Source organism: Melanotaenia boesemani, chromosome 9 (assembly GCF_017639745.1).
Source record: "Melanotaenia boesemani isolate fMelBoe1 chromosome 9, fMelBoe1.pri, whole genome shotgun sequence".
In the NCBI taxonomy this organism is placed as follows: domain Eukaryota; kingdom Metazoa; phylum Chordata; class Actinopteri; order Atheriniformes; family Melanotaeniidae; genus Melanotaenia; species Melanotaenia boesemani.
Window position 1 is genome coordinate 7,490,184 of NC_055690.1, and position 20,083 is coordinate 7,510,266.

A 20,083-nucleotide genomic window follows, 5' to 3' on the forward strand; every position below is an offset into this window, starting at 1 on the left:
TTTCTCAACAAAGCATCTCCTAACGGCTAATTTAACTTCCATCTTGCATCCTGTCTCTTCTCTGAGGTCTCCCCAGTCAGTAAAAGTCAGTTTGATGCTGACTCTTCTCATATCTTGCTCTGTCACATTCATTTTTTCCCCTCTCTTCCATAAATAATGTCCTCTTGTGAAATCAACCATGGTGCATGTTCTAAAGGGCTCGTGTTGATACCTAGTTGCTGAGGGAAGGTGGAATAACCTGGTCAGACTCTCTCAACATCAAGACAAGATCTTAGTGAAAAATTAATGCAACTTTGGAAGGAAATGCATCTTGGGACATTGCAGAAGCTTATTGAAACAATGCTATAGTGAATGCAGAGCTAAAGGAGGTCCGACCAAATATTAAAGTGTGATTTTTTTTTTTTGTGATTTTTTTGGCTAGACAGTCTACTTTACCTAATACCAGAACAACAGGCTCCAAAAAAGCACGTACAGTTTGAAGCGCCTGCATGAGCCATGTCTGCAAAAAGTGGGATATTGTTTGGAGATGTGTCTAAGTGTTCTCTGTAACCTTGTTTTTTTATTTATTTTTTTAATCAGCTGTTCTCCACTTAAAAATATTTTTTGTTGTTTTTCTACAGTTGATGTTTGACCTTTAAGGCACATTACTGGCTCATTTTGGGCATCTTTATTCAGTGGCCACATGCAGGTAGATTATATCAACTGGTAATTTCCCCTTATATGGGAAAAAGACCTCTGACTTGATTTTAAAAAATATAATTTCCTTTATATTTTTTCTTTTTTTTCATTCATTAGGCCATTCAGTGACATTTCACAACCCTGTCATTTTCATGTTTTATGAAAATAAAATTACTTTCACAAGTCAGCAAAACCTTTTGTGTGATTCCTGTATAAAAAAAACAATTGGTTTGAAAGTTTGACCAGATCCTATCTTGTTAGATTTCATTTAGAAAAAGTACAGCTCAGATTTTATAGAAAAACAAAAAGTTTGGCTAATAATTAAATTATGGCAAATACTGTTCCCATTAACTGAAATATATTGTTGAGAAAGGGACTATAAAGCTTTCTAAATGTTTTTATAACCACCATGTAATTACAATGTTTGCTTTTAGTTCATTTATCATTAGGGGTGCATTTCTAACAGCTTAACATCTGCTTAAAAATGAAAAATCTTAGCATTTTTCTGGGGGAATGGGGAAGGTACCTGATGGTGATATTGACTCAGCTGCTTTAACCCTGAATTTAATTTGGCCGTATCCTCTCGCTGTGAGAGGGACTATTTAACGCAGCAACGTTTTGTTAGCACAGTGAGACGACAGGGGGAACATCTGACCTCCTGGCAGCGCTCTGGGCTTTGATCTGGACTCAGTCACCTGACAAAATACTTACACACCTCGGCTCGGCTCCACCTCACTCAGTGTGTGCGCGCGTGTGTGTAAAGAGGATCCAGCCCATCATTTCCAAGGTTATCTCCAAGAGGAGCCTGACTTTTTCGGATCCTATGGGAATTCTGATAACCGCGGTTTTTCTTTGGGCTGCAGTCGGAGGTAAGCGTGCATCACATTAATTATAAGCTACAGTTAACACTTGGTGCGTGCGTGTGTATGTAAACTGACGGTACAAAATGTGGGAAGGCGGCATCTCTCAGCGGGCTGCACCAGAAACGCATCTTTTACACACTGCTGCCTTAGCTTCACTGTTAGCGACACGGTAAAAACAGAGTAAAATAATGTTTTTGCAGAGGAGGAAGGAACCCCAAGGTGTAAGCTAAGCTAATGGCGGAAGCTTCAGGAGCTTTAAGTCTTAATACGCTTAACGCGGCGAGCGGTGTTATATAATTTAAAATATGCGTCCACATTTTTTTCTGCTTCTCTGTCAAACCATACTGACTCTGAACGGTCAGATAATTTAATATACAGTCAAATACTCATTTATCTATTTAATTTGGTCCTTAAAATACACATTTAAAGCACGCACAGGTGAACTCATGTGCGCGTGCCGCGGGAACACGCGCCGAGCACCTTGAAAGCAAGCCGCCGTAATTAAAGGCTGGGAGACAGGAAGAATCAGAGGAAATCTGGCTCCCACGCGTATGACAGCAGGGTTAATATTGGGTCGCACCAGTGTTACGTGCTTTGTTATGCAGCAGCAGAGTCTATAACCTACATAGCGAAGACTATATAAAGTATGAGGCTTTATTCTGTGTCGCAGTGTGTGAAATAACAAACCACCCTTATATTAATAATGGTAAGCGACTTAAACTGAAGCGTCAACAGCAGGCAGCACTAATCAAATGTCAAGTGAAGGTTTAATGTAAACTATGTTATGTGCTGCTGCGCATGCTTCAGTTCAACCACCATGCACACACATACATGCACGCCACCTCACATGGACACGGTGGAACATCACAAGGCCATGTTTTTTATGTGAGCTGAACACATGTCTGTGTGAAGTGTGATTACTGGCCAAAGGCACCAATTAATCTTATTGATCTTTGTCTGTACTGTCCAGACTGATGGAAATCATTGAGTTTAGATTAATAATGATGCTTTTGTATTTCCAGCTAAACTAGACTTCAGTTACCAGGACACTTTTTATCCACATGGGCAACAGATGTTGATGTTTATGCATGATGAGGGGAAAAAAACAAGAATACAATTCCGTAGGAAGAGTTAAGATTGTGATCTGATCTGTACTGACATTCTGGACCGTGCTAGATTCACAGTATATCCATGAGAAAAGGTGTTGGGAGAGCTGCTTAATGTGCTTTTAATGGAGTAGATGGAGGAGAGGGATTAGTGACTGATTTAGCCCTGGTGGGAAACTACCTGCCAGCTAAAGCCACAGCATGTCTACATCTCAGAGCCAGAGCAATGGGAGGTTAAGCTTCTTTACTGAGGTAACTGCTCTCAACTTAATGAGGGCACAGCTCCACCTATGGCACTGCAGGATAGATGTGCGAGGTGATTTAGTTTAGTTATACTGCTAAAGAAATAATAAATAGATATTTATTCAATTTCTCCCCCACTCTGTCTTTTCTCTTCATGTTTTGTTCTCAGTGGGAAGCCGGCCAGTAACCTCACCCCTTAATGATGCAAAGGTCAGAAACTAGTTTTTATTTCCACTGTCATTCATTCTTTACCTCTTAATAACTTGGTCATTAATTGTATTGATTGTGTGTATTGCTTGGATTTTACCAACAGGTTGAGTGTATTATTCAGGAGACACTGAATGAAGATGGGCTGCAACATGAATGTGGACCGCAGTTAACAGGTAATAGCCAAATGATAAGAAAGAAAAACAGTACATTTACTCACACGATGAACATCTTTGGGTGCTTAACTTGAGAATTTCCATTTTATTATATTTTTTTACCTCCATCCAACTACATTCAAATAGATTTATTTTTATTCCACTTTTTTTTTTTTTTCATTTTGTCAAATTTCTCAGGGTTTGGTGTACTTGTGTTTTTTGAGTCTTTGTGTCTTAATATTTCTGCAGAGGAACTCGATGAAGTGCAAAGACATCAAGGTCTTCTCCGAGAGCTGCAGAGACTGGCTGATGAAGGTAAGCACAAAGTCACACAGGTAATATTTGCTGTTTGATAGCATGAACACATGGAGATATTGAGTAATTAATTCTCTGTAACTCATACTGACTACTGCGATGCAACTTTTGCAGAGAAAGAAAAGGAGCAAGGTGATGAAAGGGAGAGATATGAATACAATCCTGCCGATGATGAGAGCGACTTTGAACAGAGGGATGACAAGGAGGATGAAAGATATGTGACCGATGTTGAAAAGCAGTCAGAGAAAATAAAAGAAGAGACAAAGGACGATTATGACATCAAGGAGAAGATGACGGAGGAGCCACGGATTGACAGCACAGGGACTGACGATGAAGAGGAGAGAGCGAAGGAGCTCGAGGAGCTGCTTGCTGAAGAGATCAACAAGAAAGGAAAGGAGGAGAGGAATGATGAGGAGCTTAAGGAACTGCTGAAAGAGCTGAAAAAGAAGCGATATGAAGCTGTGAAGGAGAGAGAGATCCAGAACGGCTCTGAAGCCGAGCAGAAGCAGGAGGTAGAAGATGAAGAGATAAAAGAGAACAAAGAGAAGGGGGAAGAAACAGAAGAGGACTTGGAGAAGCAGAGGATCGAAGAGAGGAGGAAGAATGAGGTGGAGCTGATGGTAGAGAAGGAGAAGGTGGAGAAGGAGTTGAAGGAGCTGCTGAAAGATCAGGACACCAGGAGCAATCCGGAGCAGGAGAGGGAGAGGAAGGCGAAGCAGGAGGAGCTGGATGAACTCGTCAGAAAGATGAAACGGGCACAGGAGGAGGAAGAAGAGCAGGACATGCAGGGGAGGAAGAAGGAGGACAGCATGGATGGAAAGATGGAGGATGAGCAGGGCAAAGAGAAAGGGGCTGAAAAGGGGAAAGAGTTGGATGGAAAAGCTGAGAATGAAGTAAAGAAGAAGGACGAAGCGATGAAGGTGAAGGAGCCGCAGCAGAAGAGGGTGATGGAGAAAGCTAGCGATGAGGCTACGCGGCAGTTTGAGCGAGAGAGGTACAAGGATGGAGATGAGGATGAAAATGAAAACGGTGAGGATGAGGAAGATGAGGATGAATACATAAGAGAGGATGAGGAAGACCAGGAGGATGATGTAGATGAGGATGAGGGGGGTGCTGAGGAAGATGAAGGAGAGGTAAGTTTTCACAAATGATGCTTGAATTTTACCAGAGAATTAGAGTGTAAACAATTGTTTCTGCAGCTACAATCACTAAAAAATAAGAAAAACTAACAAATAAACATAAATAAAAAAAAATCAGTCTACATTTAAATTGCATCAGATTTTAATGACTTTGAGACTTTTTGAGGAATGTAAACATACCAATAAAAACCTTTTAAAATGCATCTTATTGCAAATTAAATCTGATTCTTTTTAACTTATTTTCAAGTCAAGATATATAATTAGAATCTATAAATTCATCAAGCTTCAGGTCACAAGTTTTATGATGATAAATCCAAAGTTTTAACTATGGGTCTTAAAAGCGACCATAGTTACTGAGTAAAAAAGATGAGATTTTAAGGAACTACAGTACGTGCCCCCTCAGAGTTCATAGACTTTTTCTGTTTGTTTTATTATTATTCTACATTTAAAAATTTGACATGATTGTTTTGGGTACATATATAGAAACATAAAAGAGAAATGCAATGATCACACTCTACAGACAGCTGTCTTAAATTCATGTTGTAGCTTCTGAGTGGTGTAAATACTTTTGCTGAAGCAACATTTAACTCGGTCACTTGACTGTATCAAGAATAATAAGATGCAGTTCTTACAGTTCAACATTGCTCAGTCAAGCATATCTAATTTTTCCAGTTTCTTTGAATAGCCTGTATGAAGGTGAGCTAATACCTGTTAGCCATTAGCCAAACTAATTAAGATATTTATAAGAAGATCAACAACACAAAAAATACCTGTCTGTGTTGAGACATGGCTCTTTGCCTGGATTGCCTTTTTTCCTTTTGCATTAAAGTGCCGACACCATAAAACACAACTATCAGTTCTGAGTAACACACACACACGGACTCATACAGGCTGGTGTTTATATGTTTATCTGAGGTGCAGGATCAGCTGAGGTTTGCTGCAGTTCAACCAAAAGTTCAGGGTATGTTCAGGATAAAGCCACAGGAACTTTTTTCTAGGAACTAAAAGGTTCTTTCAGACCCCAGTGTCTGCTTTTTTTAAGATTTGTCCACTGACAGATGAGAAACAAAGATCTTGTTACTGTTATGTGTCAGAGCTGAATGTTTAACAAGCAAATTGATTTAATACAACCTTCTGCAGCATTCACACACTATCTGGCAGTGTGGCACTTTTCTTTAGGGTTGTACCGAGCTGTGGTGCTCATTGTTATTTTACTTTTACTCCTTATTACGCCTTCTTCAGGTCGACTGTGGCTCAGTGGGTAGAATGGTAAAGTGTGGTTCGATTCCCAGCCCTGTCACATATCAAAATGTCCTTGGACAAGCCTGAACTGCCATAATGGTTCAGGCTTGTGGTATACGTATGTGCATGCAAACTCCTCAGATATACCTTTTTGGTACATGGCCCGTACTGTACCTTTCAACACTGTGTGTTATTTCTTTGCCTCTCTTATAGTGTACTTTAGTTGTATAATTTTAGATTTTTACTGTTGCTACTGCAGTGATTGTCACTAACAAAATTTTGTTGTAAGTTTACAATGACAATAATGTCTCTTCATCTTTAAATTTGAGAGGTAAACACATTAAACTAAATATTACATCTTCTGAGTTTCATGGCCACACACAAAGTGTTTCTAACGTTGCCAGGTCTGCTAGTTATAAGCAACTTTGGGCTTCCTTTTTGTTTAAAACGTGTCTTGTTTTGAACATGTTTTCTTAGATCAAATTGCTTGTTTGTATCACAAGATCTGGCAACATCAGTTTCAATAGAGTAAAAAGAAGACACACCAGGAATGTGTTGTGGGCATGACTCATTCGTCAAGCTGGGCTCCTTAACATTTAAATGAGAATATGGATGGAATATCTAAGGTGCATTTTATCTAAAACCTGTAACTAGGATGTTGTCTTATTCAAAATAAGATGAATAGCCAGAATATTACAGTTAATGCACACATGGTTGGTGTATGAGTGAAGTGTTTTGTAGAGCACAAAACAAGTTTTAAAGGTCCTGAGTCTAGAGAATTTACTATTTACCAATCCCACTGGTAGATGAACTGGTTGTGTCTGCTAATCATAATAATTCCAAAGACAGTTTCAACAGATTTTGAGTTATATTGGCGACTGACTGTGAGATAGCTCAGACAAGGGGCTGAAAAATAATGATGCTACAATACAGGCATGATTTAAAGTTGCACACAAACATAAAGCAGGAGGTGTTTAGTGACCACTCAATGTGTAAGTGCAGAAAGTTTGCTTTCTTTTCCCTCTTTTAGGCATTTGTTGAGTTGGCTTTGTGTACACACACTCACGACATCCTCGTCTCATTCAGTCCTCTTCTTTCTGTCCACAGGAGCTCCTGGAGATCGAAGCAGAGTTGCGCAAAGTTGCTGCAGATCTGAGGGAGCTTCGCAGAGGATAAGATACACCCACACAGCAGACTTATGAACCCCTTTGTTGCAGTCCCACGTCCAGCTCACACATTTCCCATTTAACAGCCTTCACCATCCTCACAGCACTCAGAGAAATTTCTTTAGACGTGAATCTGTTAAAGGAAATTATTAGAAACTGTACATGCTGTTATATCATGTCTGCTTTTAAATTACCTGGGAAAAGCTGACCATTTTTGCCCTGCAAAATGTGTCTTGACATAGAAACAAACAAAAAAAAATCTGTTTTCTGGTGAAGCTGAAAGCTTGTGTCCATCAGTGGTGTTCCTGTCTGAGTTCAAGTAAATGCTGTTTGTAAGGCAGACAGGGTATTTTCTCTTCAGTTGCACTTTTAAAAAGCTGTTGCACTTTTATTCAGATGTTCATTTTGACTGCAGATTAAAAGCCAGAAAATCTGTCAATCAGTGCTTCTTAACTCCAACAGTATCGTCTTTGATTGTGTATAGTTGGAGAGGAAAGCTGGTGTAGATATTTTGTGCAATAACGGCACCTGTAGGCTGTCCCTGCTGTTCTGACTGTTAACAATATGTAATGCTGATATTTCTACATATGAAGACATAATTTCCTCTTCACTTCTTTGATGATCACGTAGAAATAAGGATTGTGTTTCATTTGGCTCGCACTGTTAAATCTAGACTGTTTGTGATTAACTGAAGTGACACAAGCCAAAAAAAAAAAAAAAGACACAAGAGGATGCTGATGGTGATTCTGCACTCTCATGTCAGATGTTAAGTTAGTCTTTTGTGCGGTGGGTGGCGTGGTGACAGGATGTGCTGTACTTATGAGCTTATAAGGTCTAAAAGTGTCACTTCAGGTTCTTAACCAGCTTTGCACTCTTATGTCAACAAGCCAAGGAGGAGTCGAGGGAAGAAGGAGGGACACACTAAAGCCATTTGTTGTCTTTTGGTAACAGCAACACTCACAATTCTCATTAATTTTACATCACCGATTTTACAGCTGTCACCTCATTTGTGTAAATGTGAAGTTTTGTGGTCTGTAAGCCAAGGTTCTATGAAATATTAAGCAACAGCGCCCCCATGAGGACACTGGGTAGACATGCACGTAGTGCAGGATTAACAGGGTTACCATTGGAGGCCCACTTTCTGCAATAATATAGTTTAGATTACAGCACATTTGAATGCAATAAATAGCCAGATGATGATTTGTTTGATGTATTTTAATATATAATCAAAGTACATAATTATGTACTCATATAGCAAATATAATTCCTTGTTTTTCTACAAAGCCAAGCTTTACAGTACATTTATGTATTTGAACACTAGCCAAGCAGCTAGTTCAGCTTGTGTAAACACAGTAATAATATACATTCTTAGTCAAAACTAAAATATTCCAAAGAGGAGAACTTTGCCCACTAAAAATGAATGTACTGTAGTTTACTTTTCTTTTTCTTTTCTACAGAAATGCAGAATGTTTCCATGAAATGTGACCAATAAGCCAGCATGAAAGTTGTAGAAAATGTCTGTGTTTTGGGGGTGGGCAGGAGCGGGTGACATACTGGGCATAGAGAAAAAAAAAGATTTGCAATATTACTGGCCAATCAGAGTGTTGTATTTTGTGCCTGCTGTATTCTTTTCAGTGCTACCTGTCAATCAATAAACAGTGTAACAAACATCTTTGTGTTGCCTTTTGTTTGAGCAAAAACAGAAATACACTAAAAGAACTTTTACAACAAAATTGTTGTAAAAACTTCTGCCCTTGGATTTTGGTTTTCTTATAAGTACTGCTACAATGGCTGTAAACAACAAAATTGCCTTTTCAGACTGCGGTTGTCAACTAACGAGAGCTGGTGGCCTGAACTGAGAGGAGAAAAAGCTTCCTTCAGTGGACCTGGAGGTAACTGAGTGGGCTATATTGACGCTAATATCTGTGCCAAACAGAGACACATACAGCTGAACATGGAGTTCTTAAACTGTTAAGGTTTGCGGGAAGACAGGCAGGAACCAGGAAGGAGCAGACAGCAGATTCTGTAAAGCGGTAACAGGTTTATTTAAAGTGAGTCCACAGTCCTTGGGAAGCAACTGAGGCAGGGGTGGTGGCAGGACAGCAGGCCAGAATGACAGCTTGTGGTGGGATCTTCAGACTGGAAAGGTGGCAGGACAAAAGTTACACGTAAGACTGTGCACAAAAAACTCAAACAACTCTTAATGGCCGGTGTTGTACCACTAGGGTAAGGCAACGATCTGGCGACGAGTGGACTGCAAACTGGCTCTTATGTAGGCTGGGAAAGTCAAACAGCAGCGGGTGAGTGGCATCTCCCATTACCACCAGATGAGGAGAATCTCCAGTTAGCACCACCACACCCAGTAGGATCTCTGAAGCACAAGTAACAAGAACAGAACATGACAAAATAATAGCAAAATAAAACCTGTATTATACGTGTCCCCTTGCAGTATCTTAATCTTTATGTTTCAATAACTAATTAATGGTCACCCACAAAATATGTGTATTTGACTATTCATTAAAAATGATCAGATTTAGTCTGTGAAAGGTGCAAAATAGATTAATTTTACTTATATCGGACAACAGACCGACTAATCAGGTTACATTTACTGCGTCTTTCTGTGGCTCAGCAACTCCAAAGGTCTGAATTTAAAATGTTAAAATTCTTCTTTTTCATTAAATCAGTTAAACCGATAGTACTGAATGTTTCATTATCAGCATGTACTGTTTATGACAACATGCTTGGTGCATGACCACAACTATGATCAAATCTTACTGGTTTTCTAACTTGAAACTGGAACGTGCTCACCTTGGACATGACATCATTCCCAGCTCTAATTTCTGACTTCAGAAGTGAAAAGAAAGCAGCAAAAGACAACAGGGAGAATTCAGTTGGAACAATTTTGCAATCCACTGTAGTTTGACTGTGTGAATGGATATTAGCCATACTGTGTATATTCGTCCCCTCTCTTTCAAATGTGGCCCCATCATGACTTAGACAAATCCTGTATCTACCACTGCTTTTTTTCATTCCATTAATGGAAAGTGGGTTTGATGATGAGGAAGTCATAGTTAATCTTTCCACTTAGCAAAAAGGTTTAAATTTTATCATTATTATTTATTTATTTTTTCAGATTTTAGCATATAATTGAATATTTGTGTTGGAAACTGGAGGGAAATAATACTAATACCAGTAATAATAAGGTCCAAGACTATTTTTTTCATATATAAGTTACAGTAAATAAATAAATACAAGATTAATAAATTAATAAATAATTATACTGTATATCTAGAGGCCTATATTTTACAATAAATGAATATATATAGAGGTAAGCATATTTACAAGGCCAGACCTTTCAGCTGTATTTTTTTTTCACTTGAAGTATTGTAATTCCATATTTTTCCCAGGCGCTGTAGAGCAATAGAGCTTTTAGTTATTTATCTGAATGTATTTACTTGCTTAAAACCATGCAACTATAATAATGTCTATCTGAAACTAACTGGCCCGACTTTTGGCAGCGCGTTTGGGACCACAAGCAGCACAGAGACAGAGGGGCGAGTCAGTGGACGACACTTCGCTTTCTTAAACCCTCTTTTGACAAACCTCATAATTTTTTGTTGAGATGAGTTACTTCCAGTGTCCGACCCGTTTCAGTGCGCAGGTGAAGGCAGCGGCTGGTAAACCAAGCTGGCTTCCTCGTTACTGCCATCCAATCACCGAGCGAGCTGGAGCGGCTCTGAATAACTGAAAGAGAAAGTAAAAATCTTTCAGGGAAGTCATTATCCTGCATATCATTCAGGAGCGACACAAGCATGCCGTTTCCCATCGACTAACTCTAACAAAACGTAACAATAATCGATTATACTACACAACGGGGCACATTAGTCGGTCGCTGAGTTCATCTGAGGTCACCAGAAAAAAAAAATGTCCCGCGGGTCTAACGCAGGTTTCGACCGACACATCACCATATTTTCACCGGAGGGCCGCCTCTACCAAGTCGGTAAGGAAGCTTTTTAGCAAAGACTAGTTAAACAGCATGGCTGCTACATAACAAAGGAATACAACCGCAACACTGTATAAATTCCAACTTTATTTAAACCAAAGTTCTCTACAAAAACAGAAAAAATGGTGAAGTTTCCAGGTTGGGTCGAGGTGAAGCTAGCAACAAAAATTAATACACATTGTTTTCTCTACTTTAAAAATGGACACCTAAATTTAATCATTTAAATGTTAAACCTGTTGTTAAACTTTACAACTATATGGCTAAACAGCAGTTTTGGTCTGTAAAACCTTGATTTTAGTTTTTTTTTTAAAGTAGCCTTTCAGTCATTCAAGCTAACCTGGTTGCCAGGTTTGGCTGTGTGTAAAGAGAGAAGGTAGCGAGTGACTCCGTAAAATCAACCCAGGTACACTTACTCTGTTCTGGGTGTGAAAACCGAAGTGGTTACTCCCTTAAAAAAAACAAAATGGTCACAATGGTCCATATTCAGGCTTAATAAAGCTGAATTCGACAAATCTGCTAAAATCAGCACACCCAAACCGTAGCTACATCTGGCAACTACTACTGGTTCACTTTTCTGTTGGTGAAGGAAAATATAGCACTGTTTTCTCTTCTCTTTTTCTATACTCGTGTATTTTCTGTTTTCCCATCTAGAGTATGCCTTCAAAGCCATCTCCCAGAGTGGGTTAACATCTGTTGGGGTCAGGGGGACAGACAGCGTTGTGGTGGTCACGCAAAAGAAAGTACCGGTAAGATGTCATGCACAAAGACACCCACGCCTCACAGGGATGCTGGTGAAGTGAACTGAAGCCAAACAGTAAAGCCACATGAGTCAAGTCAGCTAAAAGCTGGAACAAGATATCTGCATATGAACAGGATCCATGGTAGTACTCACATTACCACACAGCACTGAGATGTCCCAGCAGGCATAATGCTGGTTGAGTCCAGATTTGATGAAATGTGCTTGAAAATATTATGGATGACAAAGATATATAAAAATATAACAAGAGAAGATACTTGTCCCTGTATTTATTTTGGTTTTATATTATTGTAACTAAATGTAGGCACTAATAATTAAATCCACCTAATCTAAGCATACATTGGATTTCATGTGTCCTTTTCTTTGTCTTCAGGACAAGCTGCTGGACTCCTCCACTGTGACAAACATGTTCAAACTAACTCCTCGCATTGGCTGTGTGATGACTGGACACAATGGTGTGTTTTCCTCATATGCACGCCATATTTACAGTATTATTATCCAAGTAACTGTGATACTGTCATGTAATAAATGTGAACAAAGACCGTACTACAGCAGGAAGATTTGCTAGTGGCAGACAACAGTGTATGCAAATCATGTGTTGGTCGAGGTGTCATCTATGGATTTAACGTTAAGTTTTATTTATTGGATACATTTATTTGTGTGTATAATAAGCCTCCCCTCTGTTTGTGCAGCTGACGGTCGTTCACAGGTTCACCGGGCCCGGGTGGAAGCTGGCGAATGGAAATATAAGTTCGGTTATGACATCACAGCAGATGTGTTGTGTCGTAGGCTGGCTGATATCTCCCAGGTCTACACACAAAATGCAGAGATGAGACCTTTAGGCTGCTGTGAGTAAAGCATTTTATTTTCCACATTACTTTTCATGTGACTTCTGATATTCTTCCTTTCTAAAATCATTCAGTGTCTATTGTTGTTTTTTTTCTGCAAATTTCTAAAAGCAGCATCTTTCTGTCACCATCACTCTAGGTATGATTCTGGTGGCTATTGACCCCCAGCTCGGACCTGTCCTGTATAAATGTGACCCAGCAGGCTACTACTGTGGATTCAGAGCCACAGCGGTTGGTGCCAAGCAGACAGAGGCTAACAGCTACCTAGAGAAAAAACTGAAGAGGAAGCAAGAATGGTCACACGACGGGACAGTGCAGGTAAAGCAAGTTCCTTGCATTTAACATTTTTATGCTTTTGATTAGTGGTGACTTAGACGGTTAATCAGGAGAACCAAACGTATGTTTGAGAAAGGTGAGGACAGAGAGAGCTGTGCATCTCCTTTTCTTTTAACAGCAGTCTGTAAACGTATGGGAACTAAGGAATCTAGTTGTTGGATCATTCTTGTCTGATACAGGACTAGTTTCAGGGCAGTCCTGGGTCTTTGTTTTATTTTGCATTTTATGATTCACCAAAGGTTTCCAGTTGGTGGAAGGACTGAACTGCAGCATCCAGACTCTTGTCCTGTGTAGTTTAGCAATGTTTTGCTGAAATATGAAAGACACTGTCTGGATAGGTGCATATTTGCTCTAATACCTGTTTATATCTTTCCACATTAATGTTTCCTTTCCAAATGTGCAAGTTGAAAATGACTCAGGCTCTAAGGCACCTTTACACCATCAGAGATGCAGGGTTTGGGACCGAGTGGTTATAACAAGAGCTTGAACCTGCATTTATGGACAGCACAGTGAAGCGTGTTCACACACTTGATGTGTTAATGAGCCAAGCAGTGTTTTACGTATCAGAGTCAAGCCTGTTTTTAATGCAGTGCTGCCCAAAATCAGATATCCATTACTGATACCTGATATTGGAGATTTCGCCAAATTCTCTAAATGGTTATTATTTACTATATATTACGTAATATTCAAGTGCCATGTGATATACATTGAGGCATTTTATTCTTAAATTGCTCTACAATTTGTACAGCTTTTTGCGGATTGCTAAACAGATGCTCATCTTTACATATGAGAGACTCTGCCGCTTTAAGTTGCTTTTTTAGTGCTGTAACCATCCTCCAACAGCTATTTAGATCTAGCATCACATACTTTCAGCCTTTTTTTGCCCCATCCCAGCTTATTTTAAAGATGTTGCTACCATCAAATTGAAGATGAGCTCATATTTTAGATTAAATAGTTAAATGTTTCACTTTCAGCGTTTGATATATATATAAAATAAATTATTTACTTAATACCTAACATTGGATATTGTTAAAGACAGGAAAGTTATAAATTAAAGGCTTCAAATCAATCCAAATCCAGATCAAAGCAGCCTTAGACTATGTCCACACGGCACTGAAGCCAGTTCAGGTGTGAAAATGGTGTCGGAAACTAGGAGAAAGGCTTCAACATCCCCACGAAACCGCTGTAGTACATACTACAAGGCTGTGGGGGGCGCTACGATGATTAAAGAGTAACACTCCAGAACAACACATAGCGCATGCACAGATAATGACATATCCGCTTGCTCCTGCTGTTACAGGTACAGTTGTGCAATACTGTGTTATAAAAGCTGTGCATTTTGGTGCTAAAGCTGTACACAGGCCAGGACTGCCTGGAGCAGCACCACAACACAGCTGGTCATCAACGCCATTATTGTTGTGTTTAGCGTATGCTCATTACACTGACGTCATATCCTCTAGTTCTGCGGTTACACTGTCCTCACAATACTACAAACGGTAGAGGTCTCAAACCTATCCACCTTGGTACCTGGTTTCAGACATGACCAGTTTCATGGAGGCTAATCCCGGGTTTTGTGGGGATGAAAGGGTGGACTGCTAAAATACTTTTGCGGTTTTACTGCAATTCGGGGTCATAGGGACGACCGCTATATCAGTTATCTGGTTGGCCTCAAGATCTTTGCCTCATTAGTTTCACACTACAACTCATCTGCATCCATTTTCACAACTTAATGTGATTTTAAAGGTGTTAAGTACCTAAACTTTTAAGCATCACTTGTCAAAACCACCAAAGCCTTTTAGTCGACTGGCAAAGCTTCAACATGCTAACGGAAGCTTTGACTCGAAGAGCTTCTAATGGATCACACTGAACATTTGTTTTTATGTCTTTAGTTCATCTGATAGAGTTGTCATCATTGAAATAAAATCATAAATAAGTATGGTACTGATAGCGGCGTTTGCTCTAAATTCAGCCTCCTCACCTCACTCCTCTGTCATTCCAGATGGCTATATCCTGTCTGTCCTCTGTTCTGTCGTTGGACTTCAAGGCTTCTGAGCTGGAGGTCGGCGTGGTGACCAAAGACAAACCTAAGTTCAGGTAACTTCATTCAGAATTATTACAGTATTATACAAAGGTATTACTTTGGATACAGGTAGGAATTTAAATTAATTATTATTTTATGTATCTATCGCTCTAGTTTTCATGTTATCTTCCTGTGTAGTCTTTAACTTTTAGTCTACGTCAATTTACTGTCGTCATATTGTATGTAACTTCTCATTATCATTTGAATTAGTTATTTTAAACAGAATTCATGTATTAAACCTTGATCCCTCTGCATTTGCTTTATTTTCTATACTTTCTTGTCTCTTCTTCTTGGGCCTGCAGGACGCTGTCAGAGGCCGAGATTGAAGCCCACCTGGTGGCCATCGCTGAACGGGAGTAGAGGCTCGCTCACAAACGGCGCTCAGCAGTTCATCACAGCATCCTATGTTGAGTGTGTTAGATTCAACCCGGTTTAGCCACACTGTTGCCTACAGTCTGAAGACAAACGCACAGTTTTTCATCCATTTATTCTTGAGGACGGATTATGTGCACTTGAGGATTTTCTTTTAAAGAATCAATACAAGTGTGATTTCTAGTGATTTACACAAATCTTTAGTGGGCTTTAAAAGAGTTTGGCCTCTGGTATATTAAACCATCTTTTGTAAACACACAGACAATGCTTTAAGTGACACATGACGTCATCATATGTCCATGACTAAGTAATTGTTGGTTGATAACAGAACATTACTCATGGTTGTTTTGATACTTGATGTTTATACCCATCCCACATCACATTAAAGCTGTCCACTCACTGAGTCACTGTCAACCCTTTTACAACAGTCATAATAAAAAAAAAAATAAAAAAAAAGAAATCTAAAAGTGTCCTGTGTTTCCTTGAATATTTATATAGATAACCTACCCTTATTAAATGAAATTCATCTTGTTAATGTCTGGCAGCACCAGAGTGCTCAATCTGACAGCTCTGGTCTGTTGCTTATTATATATATATATATTTATGATGTCTTTTTAGTTTATTAGCGTGTTTTCTTTTTTTTTTTTTACTGGTGCTTAATGGGTGTGCACAACCTCGGGTGCATGTACGACTGCATTTCAATGCCATCTTGTATGTGCATGTGATTAATAAACAACTTGAAACCTGATGTTAGTGGCAGGTCACCGACCCACAGCTTGCATTTCGCTTCATCTATGAATTTAGATGTGCATGAGGATTTAGTGAAAGGTAGAGAATGTGTGACAGGGGAAAAATGAATAAAGCATCATAAATATGTATGTTTTCTGGTATTTTATCAGGAAAAAAAAATGCAGAATTAATTTCAAAGGAGTTAACGAGCTATATAAAAATGTACTGCAGGATGTGCAGAACTACCTCATGCAGCCACTAGATGGCAGCATCGTGTCTGCCTCCAGCTTCCTCGCTGTTTCATAATTCTGTTTACGTTATTTTACTATGTAAGGAGACCTATTTTGACTCGTAAACATTTACATCTGAATCTTTAGTGTGAGTGTGTTTCACTTATCCTTCGAGTCTGTAAATATGTGTCTTTAAAGTTTCCTCTGGCCTTCACATACATTTATCAAATATCTTCAAGCTGAAAATAGCAGAAAAATACACACAGAACAGCAATGTTTGCACACTTTCATTTTATTAAAGCTTGAATCTTGCAGTATTATAGTTTTTACATAAGTTACATTTTAAGATAGTTGATGAGAGATTAAATAATATACTCAGCACATTCGGTTCACCTTTTATTTAGTACAAAGTACAGGCGTGCATGTTGTAATTTTGTAATTCTCACAGTCAACAGCAAAAAGCCCTACTAGTCTCATTAAAGCTACAAGCAGAAGACATCCCATGCACAGCCATGCTGATAGGCTTCTTAATACCTTTTAGTGTCTGTTCCCTACTTACCTTATGGCTGGGAGGAGTCTGTCTTCTAACATTAGGACAGGATGTGCATAAAATAAACACTGCGACCTTGCTCAGTTACAGTGTAGCTTACAACCAAAATGGGAATAATAATAATTATTTCAGACATACAGCTTTTATGTTTAAAGGCAAAAGACTTGGGTGGTGTATTGGCTGGTGAGTGCCATGTTTGACTTGATTATCACAGGAACCTGAAAAACACACAGAAGTAGAGAACCTGTAAGAACCAGTTATCTTCAGTTGCATCAGTTTAATGGCATTTTGCAAGACACAAACATCCCACATCACCATTATGTCAGGGACATCAGACTGGTGGCCCTCATGATCAATATTCGGACTGGAGAAGTGTGAATAATAAAGTGTTCTTAATTTGATCTGATGGCCCTTTTCACAGCAGACACATTGACTCTCAGTGCGGGAAACAGCATGCATGTTATGGAAAACATCCACTCATGATTCATTCATTTAAACACTGAGGCCTTATCACCAATCAGGAGAAACCTACAGACACACATTTAAAGATTTCAAAGTGTTGAAAGAAAATTTGTTTATGATTTTGGAAATTTTGCATAAAAGATAAATTTATTTTTGTGGGAAATAATAAGCAGGATAACAAGGAATAATCCAGTCCCACAGGAAAATGCATTATTGGTACATTTGTCCACGTGTCTAAACTGAAGTGAAAATAAAAGGCACTGAACATCTGTCAACTGGCTTGTATGTGAGGAAGCTTTCAGGATGTAAACCCATCACCTTGTAATTATTTCACATTTAGGCTAAATACTTGTTTTCAATCCAAAACAATAACCAACAGCTAATGAAAATTAGCTGAAAACAGAAAATGAAAATTTTGAGTTTGATGGGACTCAGTCTGTGGTGTAACACAGCTGTTCATCTGCTACCACATTATAAGTGTTTCTGAACATCTACCAGATGTGCACTATTACATTTGGAACATTTTCATTTAAAAAACCTACAATTTCCAAAGTAAAATGAGGGCATGTAGCATTTCTAAAGCCTTGAAATTGTAGTTTTACAGTTGGACATTATGCAAAATGTAAGTAAGTTACAATCCATAAAAGGGAGATGTAGGAATATAACAATTTGGTTGTCCAGGAAATGTCTTTGACCATATTTGAGGATATATTGTAAGGCTGCAGCCATTTGCTCTGTGGAACATTGTATCAGCTCTGCTGTGAGACTGTTGATTTAAAAGCAGGCACAATATTTTAACTTGTTAGTGCACAAATGACGTGGATATTTAATATTTGACGATAAAGAGAAACGATCATTTCCAGGTGCATCTGTTGTATCTGTAGCTGCATTTGCTGTAAAGTTTTTTCTTTGGAGCTCACATACATCCCAGTGTTGGATGCCGCTCCTGCCCTCCTCCTTCAACATACACCCTTTACTTCCACCTCCACCTTCGGCTCGTCTCTTCCACCTCCCAAAAATCTCAGTCTTGCACTTCCTCTGAAGCTTTAACTTCCCCAGTTCACGGACTCTATGCCTGCTATCGCCTCACCTCCTTCACTACCTCCACCTGCCACCCACCTCCTTGCCTGAACTCCTCATACTCCTCCACACCACCCTCTTTTCCCCAAGAACACCCCTCCTTCTTTTTCCACCCCTCTGTATGAAATGTTGACCCTGTGCCTGGTGTCTCCTGGTACTGGGACTGGCCTGCCAAGCTGAATGGGTTCCTGCATTGAGGAGCCAGGCTGTGTGTGTGTGTCTGTGTGTGTCTGTGTTGGGTCACAGCGTAGGGATTAGGTGTGTGTGAGTGATTGAGGGTGACAGCAGCCCTAGCATTAGGTGCCCTGTGGCAGATTTTGTGGGCCTGTTTTAGACACACTAAGCTGGATTTACCAGCAGCAGTGTGTCAGCAGTGATGCAGCCTGGCTGGACCTCCTACAGAACACACACACACACACACACACACACACACACACACATAGACCTTATGGGTCTACCTGTAACCAGTCTGCCTGTCCTGAGAACCCTTTTCATTAATTTTTCCCCCACACTGGTGACAATAAAACCATCACCAGTGGGAGAAACTTCTGCTTCTCCAAACTACCCCCCCTGCAGGAAACATACTGGATTGTGTGATGCTTGCAGGCCTCTGCAGCATGCACCGCACATCATCTACAGATTGACCCCTGATCAGATCATCGAAGCTCCTTTTGGGCTTTTGCAAAGATTTAATTTCACTTTTGAGGGAATCACCTTGATCAGTGGCCTTCCTAAACAACAGAAAAGCTCACCTATGATTTAATTCTATACCTCTGATTAGCACTTAAACATATCAACTTAGATTCTGGTTAATGGGGTACTCCCTCTGGTCTGAGATCAGCAATACTCTTTTCTTTTTTTTTTCTTTACTTTTCTTTTTTATTTATAATTCAAGTGATTATTATGCATTTTAATCTCTGTCTGTTATTAATATTGTTAATTTATTGTGTCGTGTTGGCCTGCTAAAACAGTAAAGATTAAATTCAATTTATCTGTAGAGCACTTTATAAACAACACTGTTGACCAAAGTGCTACACATCAAAGATAAAACACAGCAAAGGTAAAAACTCATAATAACTCGATAATAAAAAACAGTAAAACATTAAGAGGCAACAGTAAAAGCCAGCATCTCAGGCTGAGTTACAAGCCGATAAGAAATAATGTGTTTTAAGAAAAAAAACTTTAAAAAGTCGGTTTGCATGTATGAGGCTCCGGGGTTCAATCCCTGGCATCTGCAGCCCTGAAGGGGGACACAAGGCAGTGATCTCTGAGGGCCGATCCCAAGCCTGGATAAATGCAAAGGGTAAACATGTGCCAAATGAACGTGTGAATACATCCTGCGCCTTCCATACTGGGTCAGATGGAAGTGGATGATTCGCTGTGGTGACCCCTGAAGGGACAAGCCAAAAGAAAAGAAGAAGAAGTACCTAAAAACAGGAAGTGAATTGGCCTGCCAAAAACACAATGGTAGATCATTCTACCGTTTTGGGGCAGTGACTGTAAACATGCAGTCCCTTTTGAG

The 20,083-nt window shown here is 39.5% G+C and overlaps 2 protein-coding genes and 1 long non-coding RNA gene across 3 annotated transcripts; 2 read left to right on the top strand and 1 right to left on the bottom strand.

Annotated features, from left to right (window-relative positions):
* The first annotated feature begins 1,282 nt into the window (after positions 1–1,282).
* LOC121646386 (myb-like protein X) lies at positions 1,283–8,782 on the top strand. The gene is made up of 6 exons (XM_041995323.1): positions 1,283–1,547; positions 3,060–3,100; positions 3,204–3,273; positions 3,502–3,567; positions 3,682–4,700; positions 7,056–8,782. The coding sequence occupies exons 1-6, from the start codon at positions 1,502–1,504 to the stop codon at positions 7,122–7,124; spliced, it is 1,311 nt and encodes a 436-aa protein (XP_041851257.1). The 5' UTR covers positions 1,283–1,501; the 3' UTR covers positions 7,125–8,782.
* On the bottom strand, positions 8,328–10,861 carry LOC121646389. The gene is made up of 2 exons (XR_006011616.1): positions 10,718–10,861; positions 8,328–9,485 (listed from the first exon to the last, which is right to left on the bottom strand). It is a non-coding gene; the product is annotated as an uncharacterized LOC121646389 (long non-coding RNA).
* A 33-nt stretch (positions 10,862–10,894) lies between these two features.
* Positions 10,895–15,977, top strand: LOC121646388 (proteasome subunit alpha type-6-like). The gene is made up of 7 exons (XM_041995324.1): positions 10,895–11,114; positions 11,769–11,863; positions 12,248–12,329; positions 12,567–12,722; positions 12,862–13,040; positions 15,058–15,152; positions 15,441–15,977. The coding sequence occupies exons 1-7, from the start codon at positions 11,039–11,041 to the stop codon at positions 15,496–15,498; spliced, it is 741 nt and encodes a 246-aa protein (XP_041851258.1). The 5' UTR covers positions 10,895–11,038; the 3' UTR covers positions 15,499–15,977.
* The last annotated feature ends 4,106 nt before the right edge of the window (positions 15,978–20,083 follow it).

What these genes read in the sequence shown, in the direction of transcription:
- LOC121646386 (XM_041995323.1), top strand. Translation starts at nt 1,502, where the DNA reads ATGGGAATTCTGATAACCGCGGTTTTTCTTTGGGCTGCAGTCGGAG. An exon ending in GCAGAGACTGGCTGATGAAG is followed by an intron (nt 3,568 to 3,681) that starts GTAAGCACAAAG and finishes CAACTTTTGCAG; the next exon opens with AGAAAGAAAAGGAGCAAGGT. An exon ending in CTGAGGAAGATGAAGGAGAG is followed by an intron (nt 4,701 to 7,055) that starts GTAAGTTTTCAC and finishes TTCTGTCCACAG; the next exon opens with GAGCTCCTGGAGATCGAAGC.
- LOC121646388 (XM_041995324.1), top strand. Translation starts at nt 11,039, where the DNA reads ATGTCCCGCGGGTCTAACGCAGGTTTCGACCGACACATCACCATATTT. An exon ending in TGTGATGACTGGACACAATG is followed by an intron (nt 12,330 to 12,566) that starts GTGTGTTTTCCT and finishes CTGTTTGTGCAG; the next exon opens with CTGACGGTCGTTCACAGGTT. An exon ending in AAAGACAAACCTAAGTTCAG is followed by an intron (nt 15,153 to 15,440) that starts GTAACTTCATTC and finishes TTGGGCCTGCAG; the next exon opens with GACGCTGTCAGAGGCCGAGA.